The following is a 16,249-nucleotide window of genomic DNA, read 5'->3' as shown; positions in this document are numbered from 1 at the left end:
AAACCGTGAGCCCTGTGTGGGGCAGGGACGGTGTCCAACCCGATTTGCTTGTATTAACCCGCGCGCTTTGTACGAAGCCTGGCACACGGTAAGCACGTCACAAATACCACCGTTACTCCTCAACTTCTCCGGGCCTCGGTCACCCCACCTGTAAAATGGGCAATAAGACCGTGAGCCCCATGCGGACCACGGACGGTGCCCAACCTGATTGTCTTGTATCTACCCCAGTGCTTGGTACTGTGCCTGGCACATAGTAAGTGCTTAAAATAATACCATAATAAGCAAAAAAAAAAAATTAAAAAGAAGATGGGTTGATTGTCTCGCGGGAAGCGAGGGTGGGAAGGGAAAGGGCTTAATAAATGCCATTATTATCATTATTATTATTACAAATCGGCCCTGCCGTCCACCCCCAGCCCCCGTCCTCCCCCTGGCCCGGAATTCCCTCCCTCCACACATCCACCAAGCTCGCTCTCTTCCTCCCTTCAAAGCCCTACTGAGAGCTCACCTCCTCCAGGAGGCCTTCCCACACTGAGCACCCCCTTATCCTCTCCATCACCCCCTCTCCCTCCCCACAGCACTGGCGCATATTTTTACGTAGTTATTACTCTATTTATTTGATTAATGATGTGTATCTAGCTATAATCCTATAGCTTGGGCACGTTACTTAACTTCTCTGAGCCTCAGTTCCCTCATCTGTAAAATGGGGATGAAGACTGTGAACCCCACGTGGGACAACCTGATCACCCCCGCCAGTGCTTAGAACAGTGCTTTGCACATAGTGAGCGCTTAACAAATTTATTTATTTATTTGTACATATTTACTGTATTTATTTTATTTTGTTAACATGTTTTGTTCTCTGTCTCCCCCTTCTAGACTGTGAGCCCGCTGTTGGGTAGGGACCGTCTCTAGATGCTGCCAACTTGGACTTCCCAAGCGCTTAGTACAGTGCTCTGCACACAGTAAGCGCTCAATAAATACGATTGAATGAATGAATGAAAGGGGCCACCCAGGTGATCGATTTCTTCAACTCCCTTCTGCATCGCCCTGACCTGCTCCCTTTATTCATCCCCCGTCCCAGCTCCACAGCGCATAGATCCATATCTGTCATTTATTTATTCACATTAATGCCTGTCTCCCCATCTAAACTGTAAGCTCATTGTGGACAGAGAATGAGTGTTTATAATAACAATAACAATAGCATTTATTAAGCACTTACTATGTGCCAAGCACTGTTCTAAACTCTAGGACTGAAATACTGTACTCTCCCAAGCACTTACTGCAGTGCTTTGCACACAATAAGCGCTCAATAAATCCGACTGAATGAATAAATTCTCCCCACCCAGCCCCGCAGCATGTATGTCCATATTGATAATTTCATTTCTATTAACATCTGTTTCCCTGCTAGACTGTAAGATCGTTGTGGGCAGGGAACGTGTCTACCAACTGTTATAGTGTCCTCTCCCATCAAGTGCTTAGTACAGTGCTCGGCACACGGTGAGAGCTCAATAAACACGATCGACTGAATGAATCTTTTAGACTGTGAGCCCGCTATTGGGTAGGGACTGTCTCTATAATGTTGCCAACTTGTACTTCCCAAGCGCTTAGTACAGTGCTCTGCACACAGTAAGCGCTCAATAAATACGATTGATGTTGAATCCCTCCTCCCAGCCCCCGAGCACGTATGTCCTTATCTGTAATTTATTCATTTCTAATGTCTCCCTCCCACCTCTGGACTGTCAGCTCGTTGTGGGCATGGACTGTGTCTACCAACTCCGTTGTGTGGTCCTCTCCAATCAATCAATCAATCAATCGTATTTATTGAGCGCTTACTATGTGCAGAGCACTGTACTAAGCACTTGGGAAGCACAAATTGGCAACATCTAGAGACAGTCCCTACCCAACAGTGGGCTCACAGTCTAAAAGGGGGAGACAGAGAACAGAACCAAACATACTAACAAAATAAAATAAATAGAATAGATACGCACAAATAAAATAAATAAATAAATACATAGAGTAATAAATATATACAAACATATATACATATATACATATCTCCAAGCGCTTAGTGCAGTGCTCTGCACACAGTAAGCACTGGGATTGGCTTTCTTGTACTTTCCAAGCTCTCAGTACAGTGCTCTGTACATAGTAATCGCTGGGATTGCCTCTCTTTATTGCTGTATTGTTTCCAAGCGCTTAGTACAGTGCTCTGCACACAGTAAACCCTGGGCTTGTCTCTATCGTTGTACTGTTTCTAAGCGCTTAGCACAGTGCCTTGCACACGGTAAGCCCTGGGACTGTCTCTCTTTATCACCATATTGTACTTTCCAAGCGCTCAATACAGCGCTCTGCACAGAGTAAGCGCTCAATAAATCCGATTGAATGAATGAACGCGAATGACTGACCTCCCTCTGCTCGACCCCCTTCCCTCTCCACAACGCTTATGTATATTTGCACATATTTATTACTCTATTTGATTAATTTGTACTTCCCAAGCGCTTAGTACAGTGCTCTGCACACAGTAAGCGCTCAATAAATACGATTGATGGTGATGATTAATGATGTGCATATAGCTTTAGACTTTAGACTTTATTCTTTTAGACTGTGAGCCCACTGTTGGGCAGGGACTGTCTCTATATGTTGCCAATTTGTACTTTCCCAAGCGCTTAGTACAGTGCTCTGCACACAGTAAGCGCTCAATAAATACGATTGATGATGATATAGCTATAATTCTACTGATCTATTTTGATGCTATTGATGCTTGTCTACTTGTTGGCTGTCTCCCCCCTTCTAGATTGTGAGCCCCTTATAGGGTAGGGATTGTCTCTACCTGTTGCCGAATTGTGCTTTCCAAGCGCTCAGTACAGAGTTCTGCACACAGTAAGTGCTCGATAAATACGATGGAATGAATGAATGAATACTGTACTTTCCAAGCGCTCAGTACAGTGGTCTGCACACAGTAAGCCCCGGGATTGTCTCCATTACTGTATTGTTTCTAAGCACTCAGTACAGTGCTCTGCACACAGTAAGCCCTGGGATTCTCTCTCTTTATTGCTGTATTGTTTCCAAGCGCTTAGTACAGTGCTCTGCACACAGTAAGTGCTCAATCAATACGATTGAATGAATGAATGAATGCTGTACTTTCCAAGTGCTCAGTACAGTGCTCTGCACACAGTAAGCCCCAGGATGATGATGATGGTGGTATTTGTTAAGCGCTTACTATGTGCAAAGCACTGTTCTCCATTGCTGTATTGTTTCCAAGCGCTTAGTCCAGTGCTCTGTACACAGTAAGCGCTTAATAAATCCTACTGAATGAATGAATATTGTACTTTGCAAGTGCTCAGTCCAGTACTCTGCACACAGTAGGTGCTCAATAAATACGACTGAATGAATGAATGAATGAATACTGTATTTTCCAAGCGCTTAATATAGTGCTCTGTACACAGTAAGTGCTCAATAAATACGACTGGATGAATGAATATTGTACTTTCCAGGTGCTCAGTGCTCTGCACAGTCAGCGCTCAATAAATACAAATGATTGAATTAATTTTGTACTACAGAAGCGCTCAGTCCAGCGCTCTGCACACAGTAAGTGCTCAATACATACAACTGAATGAATGAATAAATCCGACTGGATGAATGAATGAATGCTGTACTTCCCCAGCTCTCAGCCCAGCGCTCTGCACGCAGTAAGTGCTCAATCTGAATGAATGAATGTTGTACTTTCCCAGCGCTCAATCAATACAATGGAATGAATGAATGAATACTGTGCTTTCCAAGCGCCCAGTCCAGCGCTCTGCACACAGTAAGCGCTCAATCAATACGATGGACTGAATGAATGGATATTGTACTTTCCAAGCGTTTAGCCCAGCGCTCTGCACACAGTAAGCATTCAATCTGATTGACTGAATGAATATTGTGCTTTCCAAGTGCTCAGTACAGTGCTCTGCCCACAGTAAGCGCTCAAACAATACGACTGAATGAATACTGTACTTTCCAAGTGCTCAGTCCAGCGCTCTGCACACAGTCAGCACTCAATCAATACGATGGAATGAATGAATGAATGAGTATTGTGCTTTCCAAGCGCTCAGTCCAGCGCTCTGCAGTGAGCGCTCAATAAATCCTACTGAATGAATGAATGAATATTGTACTTTCCAAGTGCTCAATCCAGTGCTCTCCACACAGTAAGCGCTCAAACAATACAATGGAATGAATGAATGAATATTGTACTTTGCAAGCGCCCAGTACAGCGCTCTGCACACAGTAAGCGCTCAACCAATACGACGGAATGAATGAATGAATACCGTACTTTCCAAGCGCTTAGTCCAGCGCTCTGCACGCAGTGAGTGCTCAATAAATCTTATTGAATGAATGAATGAACATTGTACTTTCCGAGCGCTTAGCCCAGCGCTCTGCACACAGTCAGTGCTCAATCAATCCGACGGGATGAATGAATGAATACTGTGCTTCCCAAGCGCTCAGTACAGTGCTCTGCCCACAGTAAGCGCTCAAACAATATGACTGAATAAATGAATACGGTACTTTCCAAGTGCTCAGCCCAGCGCTCTGCACACAGTGGGTGCTCGATAAATGAGGTGGAATGAATGAATGAATATTATGCTTTCCAAGCGCTCAGTCCAGCGCTCTGCACACAGTGAGCGCGCAATAAATCCTACTGAATGAATGGTGTCCTTTCCAAGAACTCAGCACGGCGCTCTGCACACAGTAAGCGCTCAAACAGTACGACGGGACAAATGAATGAATATTGCACTTCCCCAGCGCTCAGTCCAGTGCTCTGCACACAGTCAGCGCTCAATCAACACAATGGAATGAATGAATGAATATTGTACTTTCCTAACGCCGAGTCCAGCGCTCTGCCAGTAGGCGCTTGATAAATAGGGTAGAATGAATGACTGAAAATTGGGCTTTTCAAGCGCTCAGTCCAGTGCTCTGCACACAGTCAGCGCTCAATAAATCCTACTGGATGAATGAATGAGTGAATACTGTACTTTTCCAGTGCTCAGTCCAGTGCTCTGCTTACAGTAAGCACTCAAACAATCCGACTGAATGAATGAATATTGTACTTCCCAAGCGCTTAGTACAGTGCTCTGCACATAGTAAGCGCTCAATAAATATGATTGATGATGATATTGTACTTTCCAAGCGCTCAGTCCACTGCTCTGCACACAGTCAGCGCTCAATCAATACGATGGAATGAATGAATGAATACTGTACTTTCCAAGTGCTCAGCACAGCACTCTGCACACAGTGAGCACTCAAATACGACAACGAATGAATGAACATTGTACTTTGCAAGGGCTCAGTCCAGTGCTCTGCACACAGTGAGCGCTCGATAAGCACTTAGTCCAGTGCTCTGCACACAGTAAGTGCTCAATCAATACGATGGAATGAATGAATGAATGAATACTGTACTTTCCAAGCGCTCAGTCCAGTGCTCTGCACACAGCAGGCGCTCAATACATGCAATTGAAGGAATAAATAAATCCGATTGGATGAATGAATGACTATTGTACTTCCCCAGCGCTCAGTCCAGTGCTCTGCACACAGTAAGCGCTCAATCGGATTGAATGAATGAATGAATATTGTACCTTCCAAGCGCTTAGTCCAGCGCTCTGCACAAAGTAAGTGCTCAAACAATACGATGGAATGAACGAACACTGTACTTTCCAAGTACTCACCACGGCGCTCTGCACACAGTCGGCGCTCAATCAATCCGATGGAATGAATGAATGAATATTGCACTTCCCAAGCGCTCAGCCCAGCGCTCCGCACACAGCGCTCAATCCGATGGAATGAATGAATGACTACTGTACTTCCCCAGCGCTCAGCACAGCACTCTGCACACAGTCAGAGCTCAATCAATACGATGGAATGAATGAATGAATATTGTACTTCCCAAGCGCTCAGCCCAGCGCTCTGCACACAGTGAGCGCTCAATCCGATGGAATGAATGAATGACTTTTGTACTTTCCCAGCGCTCAGCACAATGCTCTGCACACAGTGGGCCCTCAAAAAATACTACTGAATGAATGAATGATTTTTGTACTTCCCCAGCGCTCAGCACAGCGCTCTGCACACAGTGGGCGCTCAATAAATAATAATAATAATAATAATAATAATGGCATTTGTTAAGCGCTTACTATGAGCAAAGCACTGTTCTAAGCGCTGGGGGGGGATACAAGGTGATCAGGTTGCCCCGCGTGGGGCTCACAGTCATCCCCATTTTACAGATGAGGTAACTGAGGCTCCGAGAAGTTAAGTGACTTGCCCAAGGTCACACAGCAGAAATGTGGGGGAGCCGGGATTCGAACCCATGACCTCTGACTCCAAAGCCCGGGCTCTTTCCACTGAGCCACGCTGCTTCTCTGAATGAATGAACATTGTGCTTCCCAAGGGCTCAGTCCAGCGCTCTGCACAACAGTGAGCGCTCACACAATACGATGGAATGAATGAATGAACACTGTACTTTCCCAGCACTCAGTCCACCGCTCTGCACACAGTCAGCGCTCAATCAATATGATGGAATGAATGAATGACTATTGTATTTCCCAAGCACAGCACAGCGCTCTGTACACAGTCAGCGCTCAATCAATCCGATGGAATGAATGAATGAATGAATACTGTACTTCCCAAGAGTTCAGCCCAGCGCTCTGCACAGTCAGCACTGAATCAATCCTACGGAATGAATGAACATTGTACTTTCCAAGCGCTCAGCCCAGCGCTCTGCACACAGGAGGCGCTCAATAAATCCTATTGAATGAATGAATATTGTGCTTCCCAACCGCTCAGCCCAGCGCTCTGCACACAGTCAGCGTTCGATCAATATGATGGAATGAATGAATGAATGAACACTGTACTTCCCAAGCGCTCTGTCCAGCGCTCTGCACACAGTGAGCGCTCCATACGACGGAATGAATGAATGACTATTGTACTTCCCCAGCGCTCAGCCCAGCGCTCTGCACACAGTCGGCGCTCAATCAATCCGACAGAATGAATGAATGACTATTGTACTTCCCCAGCGCTCTGCACAGTCGGCGCTCAATCAATCCGACGGAATGAATGAATGACTACTGTACTTCCCCAGAGCTCAGGAGAGTGCTCTGCACACAGTCAGCGCTCAATCAATCCGATGGAATGAATGAATGACTATTGTCCTTCCCCAGCGCTCAGCACAGTGCTCTGCACACAGTCAGCGCTCAATCAATACGACTGAATGAATGAACACTGTACTTTCCCAGCACTCAGCACACAGTAGGCGCTCAATAAATCCTACTGAATGAATGAAAACTGTGCTTCCCAAGGGCTCAACATAGCGCTCTGCACACAGTCAGCACTCAATCAATACGACGGAATGAATGAATGACTACTGCACTTGCCCAGCGCTCTGCACACAGTGGGCGCTCAATCAATCCGATGGAACGAATGAATGACTACTGTACTCCCCAACGCTCAATCAATCGTATTTATTGAGCGCTTACTGTGTGCAGAGCACTGTACTAAGCGCTTGGGAAGTACAAGTCGGCAACACATAGAGACGGTCCCTACCCAACAGTGGGCTCACAGTCAAGAAGGGGGAGACAGAGAACAAAACCAAACATACTAACAAAGTAAAATAAATAGAATAGCTATGTACAAGCAAAATAAATAAGTAAATAAATAAAGTAATAAACATATACAAACATATATACATATATACAGGTGCTGTGGGGAAGGGAATCAATCCGATGGAATGAATGACTACTGTACTTCCCCAGCGCCCAGCACAGCGCTCTGCACACAGTCGGCGCTCAATCAATCCGACGGAATGAATGAATGAACACTGTACTTTCCCAGCGCTCAGCACACAGTAGGCGCTCAATAAACCCTATTGAATGAATGAATATTGTGCTTCCCAAGGGCTCAGCACAGCGCTCTGCACCCAGTGGGCGCTCAATCAATCCTACGGAATGAATGAATGACTATTATACTTCCCCAGCGCTCTGCACACAGTCGGTGCTCAATCAATCCTACGGAATGATTGAATGACTACTGTACTTCCCCAGCGCTCAGCACAGCGCTCTGCACACAGTGGGCGCTCAATCAACCCGACGGAATGAATAAATGACTATTGCACTTCCCCAGCGCTCAGCCCAGCGCTCTGCACACAGTCGGCACTCAATCAATCTGATGGAATGAATGAATGGACACTGTACTTTCCCAGCGCTCAGCACACAGTAGGCACTCAATAAATCCTACTGAATGAATGAATATTGTGCTTCCCCAGGGCTCACTCAGCACAGCGCTCTGCACACAGTGGGCACTCAATCAATCCGACGGAATGAATGAATGTCTATTGCACTTGCCCAGTGCTCTGCACCCAGTGAGCGCTGAATCAATCCGACGGAATGAATGAATGACTATTGTACTTCCCCAGCGCTCAGCCCAGCGCTCTGCACACAGTCGGTGCTCAATCAATCCGACGGAATGAATGAACACTGTACTTTCCCAGCGCTCAGCCCAGCACTCTGCACACAGTAGGCGCTCAATAAGCCCTATTGAATGAATGACTATTGTGCTTCCCAAGGGCTCAGCACAGCGCTCTGCACACAGTGAGCGCTCAATCAATCCGATGGAATGAATGAATGACTGTTGTACTTCCCCAGCGCTCAGCCCAGCGCTCTGCACATAGTCGGCGCTCAATCAATCCGACAGAATGAATGAATGACTACTGTACTTCCCCGGCGCTCAGCACAGCGCTCTGCACAGTCGGCGCTCAATCAATCCGACGGAATGAATGAATGAACACTGCACTTTCCAAGCGCTCAGCACGCAGCAGGAGCTCAATAAATCCTATTGAATGAATGAATACTGTGCTTCCCAAGGGCTCAGCACACAGTGCGTGCTCAATCAATCCGACGGAATGAATGAATGAATGACTATTGCACCTGCCCAGCGCTCTGCACACAGTGGGCGCTCAATCAATCCGACGGAATGAATGAATGACTATTGTACTTCCCCGGCACTCAATCAATCCGGCGGAACGAATGAATGACCATTGCACTTTCCAAGCGCTCAGCACGCAGCAGGCGCTCAATAAATCCTATTGAATGAATGAATACTGTGCTTCCCAAGGGCTCAGCACAGCGCTCTGCACACAGTGAGCGCTCAATCAATCCGACGGAATGAATGAATGACTACTGTACTTCCCCAGCGCTCAGCACAGCGCTCTGCACCCAGTGGGCGCTCAATCAATCCGACGGAATAAATGAACACTGTACTTTCCCAGCGCTCTGCACACAGTAGGCGCTCAATAAATCCTACTGAATGAATGAATACTGTGCTTCCCAAGGGCTCAGCACAGCGCTCTGCACACAGTGAGCGCTCAATCAATCCGACGGAATGAATGAACGACTATTGCACTTCCCCGGCGCTCAGCGCACAGTGGGCGCTCAATCGATCCAACGGAATGAATGAATGACTATTGCACTTCCCCGGCGCTCAGCGCACAGTGGGCGCTCAATCGATCCGACGGAATGAATGAATGACTACTGCACTTGCCCAGCGCTCTGCACACGGTGGGCGCTCAATCAATCCGACGGAATGAATGAATGACTACTGCACTTGCCCAGCGCTCTGCACACAGCGGGCGCTCAATCAATCCGAAGGAATGAATGAATGACTATTGCACTTGCCCAGCGCTCAGCACACAGTGGGTGCTCAATCAATCCGACGGAATGAATGAATGAATGACTACTGCACTTCCCTGGCGCTCAATCAATCTGGCGGAACGAATGAATACTGCACTTTCCAAGCGCTCAGCACGCAGCAGGCGCTCAATAAATCCTACTGAATGAATGAATACTGTGCTTCCCAAGGGCTCAGCACAGCGCTCTGCACCCAGTGGGCGCTCAATCTAATCCGACGGAATGAATGAATGACTACTGCACTTGCCCAGCGCTCTGCACACAGTGGGCGCTCAATCAATCCGACGGAATGAATGAATGACTACTGCACTTCCCCGGCACTCAATCAATCCGGCGGAACGAATGAATGAACATTGCACTTTCCAAGCACTCAGTACGCAGTAGGCACTCAACAAATCCTACTGAATGAATGAAAACTGTGCTTCCCCAGGGCTCAGCACAACGCTCTGCACCCAGTGGGCGCTCAATCTAATCCAACGGAATGAATGAATGACTATTGCACTTGCCCAGCGCTCTGCACCCAGTGGGTGCTCAATCAATCCGACGGAATGAATGAATGAATGCCTATTGCACTTCCCCAGCCCTCTGCACACAGTAGGCGCTCAATAAATCCTACTGAATGAATGAATATTGTGCTGCTCGAGGGCTCAGCCCAGCGCTCTGCACCCAGTGGGCGCTCAATCTAATCCGACGGAATGAATGAATGACTATTGCACTTGCCCAGCGCTCTGCACCCAGTGGGCGCTCAATCGATCCGACGGAATGAATGAATGACTACTGCACTTGCCCAGCGCTCTGCACCCAGTGGGCGCTCAATCGATCCGACGGAATGAATGAATGACTACCGCATTTGCCCAGCGCTCTGCCCACAGTGGGCGCTCAATCAATCCGACAGAATGAATGAATGACTACCGCACTTGCCCAGCGCTCTGCACACAGTGGGCGCTCAATCGATCCGACGGAATGAATGAATAAACATTGCACTTTCCAAGCGCTCAGCATGCAGCAGGCGCTCAATAAATCCTACTGAATGAATGACTATCGCACTTGCCCAGCGCTCTGCACACAGTGGGCGCTCAATCGATCCGACGGAATGAATAAATGACTATTGCACTTCCCCAGCGCTCTGCACACTGTCGGCGCTCAATCGATCCGACGGAACGAATGAATGAACACTGTACTTTCCAAGCGCTCAGCACGTAGCAGGCGCTCAATAAACCCTACTGAATGAATGAATACTGTGCTTCCCAAGGGCTCAGCACAGCGCTCTGCACCCAGTGGGCGCTCAATCAATCTGACAGAATGAATGAATGACTATCGCACTTGCCCAGCGCTCTGCACCCAGTGGGCGCTCAATCAATCCGACGGAATGAATGAATGACTACTGCACTTGCCCAGCGCTCTGCACCCAGTGGGCGCTCAATCAATCCGACGGAATGAATGAATGACTACTGCACTTCCCCAGCGCTCTGCACACAGTGGGCGCTCAATCGATCCGACGGAATGAATGAATGACTACTGCACTTGCCCAGCGCTCTGCACACAGCGGGTGCTCAATCAATCCGAAGGAATGAATGAATGACTACTGCACTTCCCCAGCGCTCAGCACACAGTGGGCGCTCAATCGATCCGACGGAATGAATGAATGACTACTGCACTTCCCCGGCGCTCAATCGAGATCCGACGGAACGAATGAATGAACATTGCACTTTCCAAGCGCTCAGCAGGCAGCAGGCACTCCATAAACCCTACTGAATGAATGAATATTGTGCTTCCCAAGGGCTCAGCACAGCGCTCTGCACACAGTGGGCGCTCAATCTAATCCGACGAAATGAATGAATGACTACTGCACTTGCCCAGTGCTCCGCACAGCGGGCGCTCAATCAATCCGACGGAATGAATGAATGACTACTGCACTTGCCCAGCGCTCTGCCCACAGTGGGCGCTCAATCAATCCGACGGAATGAATGAATGACTACCGCACTTGCCCAGCGCTCTGCACACAGTGGGCGCTCAATCAATCCGACGGAATGAATGAATGACTACTGCACTTGCCCAGCGCTCTGCACAGAGTGGGCGCTCAATCGATCCGACGGAACGAATGAATGAACACTGTACTTTCCAAGCGCTCAGCACGTAGCAGGCGCTCAATAAACCCTACTGAATGAATGAATACTGTGCTTCCCAAGGGCTCAGCACAGCGCTCTGCACACAGTGGGCGCTCAATCTAATCTGACAGACTGAATGAATGACTACTGCACTTGCCCAGCGCTCTGCACACACTGGGTGCTCAATCGATCCGACGGAATGAATGAATGACTACCGCACTTGCCCAGCGCTCTGCCCACAGTGGGCGCTCAATCAATCCGACAGAATGAATGAATGACTACCGCACTTGCCCAGCGCTCTGCCCACAGTGGGCGCTCAATCAATCCGACGAAATGAATGAATGACTACTGCACTTGCCCAGCGCTCTGCACACAGTGGGTGCTCAATCGATCCGACGGAATGAATGAATGACTACCGCACTTGCCCAGCGCTCTGCACACAGTGGGCGCTCAATCAATCCGACAGAATGAATGAATGACTATCGCACTTGCCCAGCGCTCTGCACACAGTGGGCGCTCAATCTAATCTGACGGAATGAATGAATGACTATTGCACTTGCCCAGCGCTCTGCACCCAGTGGGCGCTCAATCAATCCGACGGAATGAATGAATGACTACTGCACTTTCCCAGCGCTCTGCCCACAGTGGGCGCTCAATCAATCCGACAGAATGAATGAATGACTACCGCACTTGCCCAGCGCTCTGCACACAGTGTGCGCTCAATCAATCCGACGGAATGAATGAATGACTACTGCACTTGCCCAGCGCTCTGCACAGAGTGGGCGCTCAATCGATCCGACGGAATGAATGAATAAACATTGCACTTTCCAAGCGCTCAGCATGCTGCAGGCGCTCAATAAATCCTACTGAATGAATGAATGACTATCGCACTTGCCCAGCGCTCTGCACACAGTGGGCGCTCAATCGATCCGACGGAATGAATGAATGACTACTGCACTTGCCCAGCGCTCTGCACACTGTCGGCGCTCAATCGATCCGACGGAACGAATGAATGAACATTGTACTTTCCAAGCGCTCAGCACGTAGCAGGCGCTCAATAAACCCTACTGAATGAATGAATACTGTGCTTCCCACGGGCTCAGCACAGCGCTCTGCACACAGTGGGCGCTCAATCTAATCTGACAGACTGAATGAATGACTACTGCACTTGCCCAGCGCTCTGCACACACTGGGTGCTCAATCGATCCGACGGAATGAATGAATGACTACCGCACTTGCCCAGCGCTCTGCCCACAGTGGGCGCTCAATCAATCCGACAGAATGAATGAATGACTACCGCACTTGCCCAGCGCTCTGCCCACAGTGGGCGCTCAATCAATCCGACGAAATGAATGAATGACTACTGCACTTGCCCAGCGCTCTGCACACAGTGGGCGCTCAATCGATCCGACGGAATGAATGAATGACTACCGCACTTGCCCAGCGCTCTGCCCACAGTGGGCGCTCAATCAATCCGACAGAATGAATGAATGACTACCGCACTTGCCCAGCGCTCTGCCCACAGTGGGCGCTCAATCAATCCGACGAAATGAATGAATGACTACTGCACTTGCCCAGCGCTCTGCACACAGTGGGTGCTCAATCGATCCGACGGAATGAATGAATGACTACCGCACTTGCCCAGCGCTCTGCACACAGTGGGCGCTCAATCAATCCGACAGAATGAATGAATGACTATCGCACTTGCCCAGCGCTCTGCACACAGTGGGCGCTCAATCTAATCTGACGGAATGAATGAATGACTATTGCACTTGCCCAGCGCTCTGCACCCAGTGGGCGCTCAATCAATCCGACGGAATGAATGAATGACTACTGCACTTTCCCAGCGCTCTGCCCACAGTGGGCGCTCAATCAATCCGACAGAATGAATGAATGACTACCGCACTTGCCCAGCGCTCTGCACACAGTGTGCGCTCAATCAATCCGACGGAATGAATGAATGACTACTGCACTTGCCCAGCGCTCTGCACAGAGTGGGCGCTCAATCGATCCGACGGAATGAATGAATAAACATTGCACTTTCCAAGCGCTCAGCATGCTGCAGGCGCTCAATAAATCCTACTGAATGAATGAATGACTATCGCACTTGCCCAGCGCTCTGCACACAGTGGGCGCTCAATCGATCCGACGGAATGAATGAATGACTACTGCACTTGCCCAGCGCTCTGCACACTGTCGGCGCTCAATCGATCCGACGGAACGAATGAATGAACATTGTACTTTCCAAGCGCTCAGCACGTAGCAGGCGCTCAATAAACCCTACTGAATGAATGAATACTGTGCTTCCCACGGGCTCAGCACAGCGCTCTGCACACAGTGGGCGCTCAATCTAATCTGACAGACTGAATGAATGACTACTGCACTTGCCCAGCGCTCTGCACACACTGGGTGCTCAATCGATCCGACGGAATGAATGAATGACTACCGCACTTGCCCAGCGCTCTGCCCACAGTGGGCGCTCAATCAATCCGACAGAATGAATGAATGACTACCGCACTTGCCCAGCGCTCTGCCCACAGTGGGCGCTCAATCAATCCGACGAAATGAATGAATGACTACTGCACTTGCCCAGCGCTCTGCACACAGTGGGCGCTCAATCGATCCGACGGAATGAATGAATGACTACCGCACTTGCCCAGCGCTCTGCCCACAGTGGGCGCTCAATCAATCCGACAGAATGAATGAATGACTACCGCACTTGCCCAGCGCTCTGCGCACAGTCGGCGCTCAATCAATATGACGGAATGAATGAATGAGCACTGTACTTTCCCAGCGCTCAATAAATCCTATTGAATGAATGAACACCGTGCTTCCCAAGGGCTCTGCCCAGCGCTCTGCGCACAGTGGGCGCTCAATCAGTCCGACGGAATGAATGAATGACTAGTTGCCCAGCGCTCTGCACCCAGTGGGCGCTCGATGGATGAATGAATGAATCCCGAATGAATGAATCCCGAATGAATGAATGAATGAATCCCAAGGAGGGGAACGTGCTGCGGAGGGTGAGGCACCTTGTTGTTGTACTCCTCCACGAAGCTGCCCAGGGCCAGGCGGAAGCGCTTGTCGGGCCTGACGCTCCAGTTCATGGCATAGACGGTCCAGGGCGCCTCATACTTGTAGATCTCCTTCCGCTTCCCGTGGAGGGACATGGCGGGGGACCCCCGGGACCCCCGGGACCCCAGAGCACCGCCGCCGCCGTCGTCGTCGTCGTCGTCGTCGTCGTCGCCTCAGCCCCCCGGCCTCCCTCAGGGCGCCCGCCACTTCCGCCCCCACCCCTCCCCGGGAGCGGAAGTACCGCCCCCCTCCCGCCCCATTGGCCACCCCGCGCGTCGCCTGGAGGCGCCCTGCCCTCCCATTGGCCGGCGCGCCCCGCCCCTCCCCGAGGCGTCCTTTCTATTGGTCGGAGCGGGTGTCAGTCTTGGGGGGGCGGAGAGAGCCGAGGAGGGGCGGGAAGGGGGCGGGACGGTGGGATCCGCGAAGCCCATTGGCCGCCCGGGCTGTCAGTCGGGAAGGGAAGCGGCGGGGCTCAGGGCGTGGAAGCCGGTCGTGGGTTCTAATCCCAGACTCTGCCACTTGTCCCCTGTGTTACTTTGGACAAGTAATAATAATAATGGCATTTGTTCATTCATTCATTCACTCGTGAATGAAGTAATAATAATAAAATGGCATTTGTTCATTCATTCATGAAGTAATGATAATGGCATTTGTTCATTCATTCATTCACTCATTCATTCATTCATGAAGTAGTAATAATAATAATAATGGCATTTGTTCACTCATTCACTCATTCATTCATGAAGTAATGATAATAATGGCATTTATTCATTCATTCACTCATTCGTTCATGAATGAAGTAATAATAATAATGGCATTTGTTCATTCATTCATTCACTCATTCATTCATGAATGAAATAATAATAATAATGGCATTCGTTCATTCATTCATTCACTCATTCATGAAGTAATAATAATAATGGCATTTGTTCATTCATTCATTCACTCATTCATGAATGAAGTAATAATAATAATGACATTTGTTCATTCATTCATTCACTCATTCATGAATGAAGTAATAATAATAATGGCATTTGTTTATTCATTCATTCACTCCATTCCATGAATGAAGTAATAATAATAATAATGGCATTTGTTCATTCATTCACTCATTCATGAATGAATGAAATAATAATAATAATTTCATTTGTTCATTCATTCATTCATTCATTCATGAATGGTCATAATAATAATAATAATTACATTTGTTCATTCATTCATTAATAGTGGCTTAATAAATGCCATTATTAGTATTATTATTCATTCAATTGCATTTATTGAGCGCTTCCTGTTCATTCATTCATTAATAGTGGCTTAATAAATGCCATTATTATTATTACTATTCATTCAATTGCGTTTATTGAGCGC

General features: G+C 48.5%; 1 protein-coding gene across 1 annotated transcript in view; it reads right to left on the bottom strand.

The window, feature by feature from the left end:
* The window catches only part of DCAF7 (DDB1 and CUL4 associated factor 7), a 51,523-nt gene extending 36,477 nt beyond the window's left edge, over nucleotides 1-15,046 (bottom strand). The window contains exon 1 of the mRNA XM_038754801.1: nucleotides 14,839-15,046. Coding sequence (XP_038610729.1) covers nucleotides 14,839-14,976 — 138 coding nt within the window. The 5' untranslated portion in view covers nucleotides 14,977-15,046. The remainder of the gene's footprint in view (nucleotides 1-14,838) is intronic.
* Nucleotides 15,047-16,249: the final 1,203 nt, after the last annotated feature.

This window comes from Tachyglossus aculeatus, chromosome 11 (genome assembly GCF_015852505.1).
Source record: "Tachyglossus aculeatus isolate mTacAcu1 chromosome 11, mTacAcu1.pri, whole genome shotgun sequence".
Taxonomy (NCBI): Eukaryota; Metazoa; Chordata; class Mammalia; order Monotremata; family Tachyglossidae; genus Tachyglossus; species Tachyglossus aculeatus.
The sequence above is the reverse complement of the archived record's forward strand: the minus strand, read 5'-3'. Positions and strand labels throughout refer to the sequence as shown.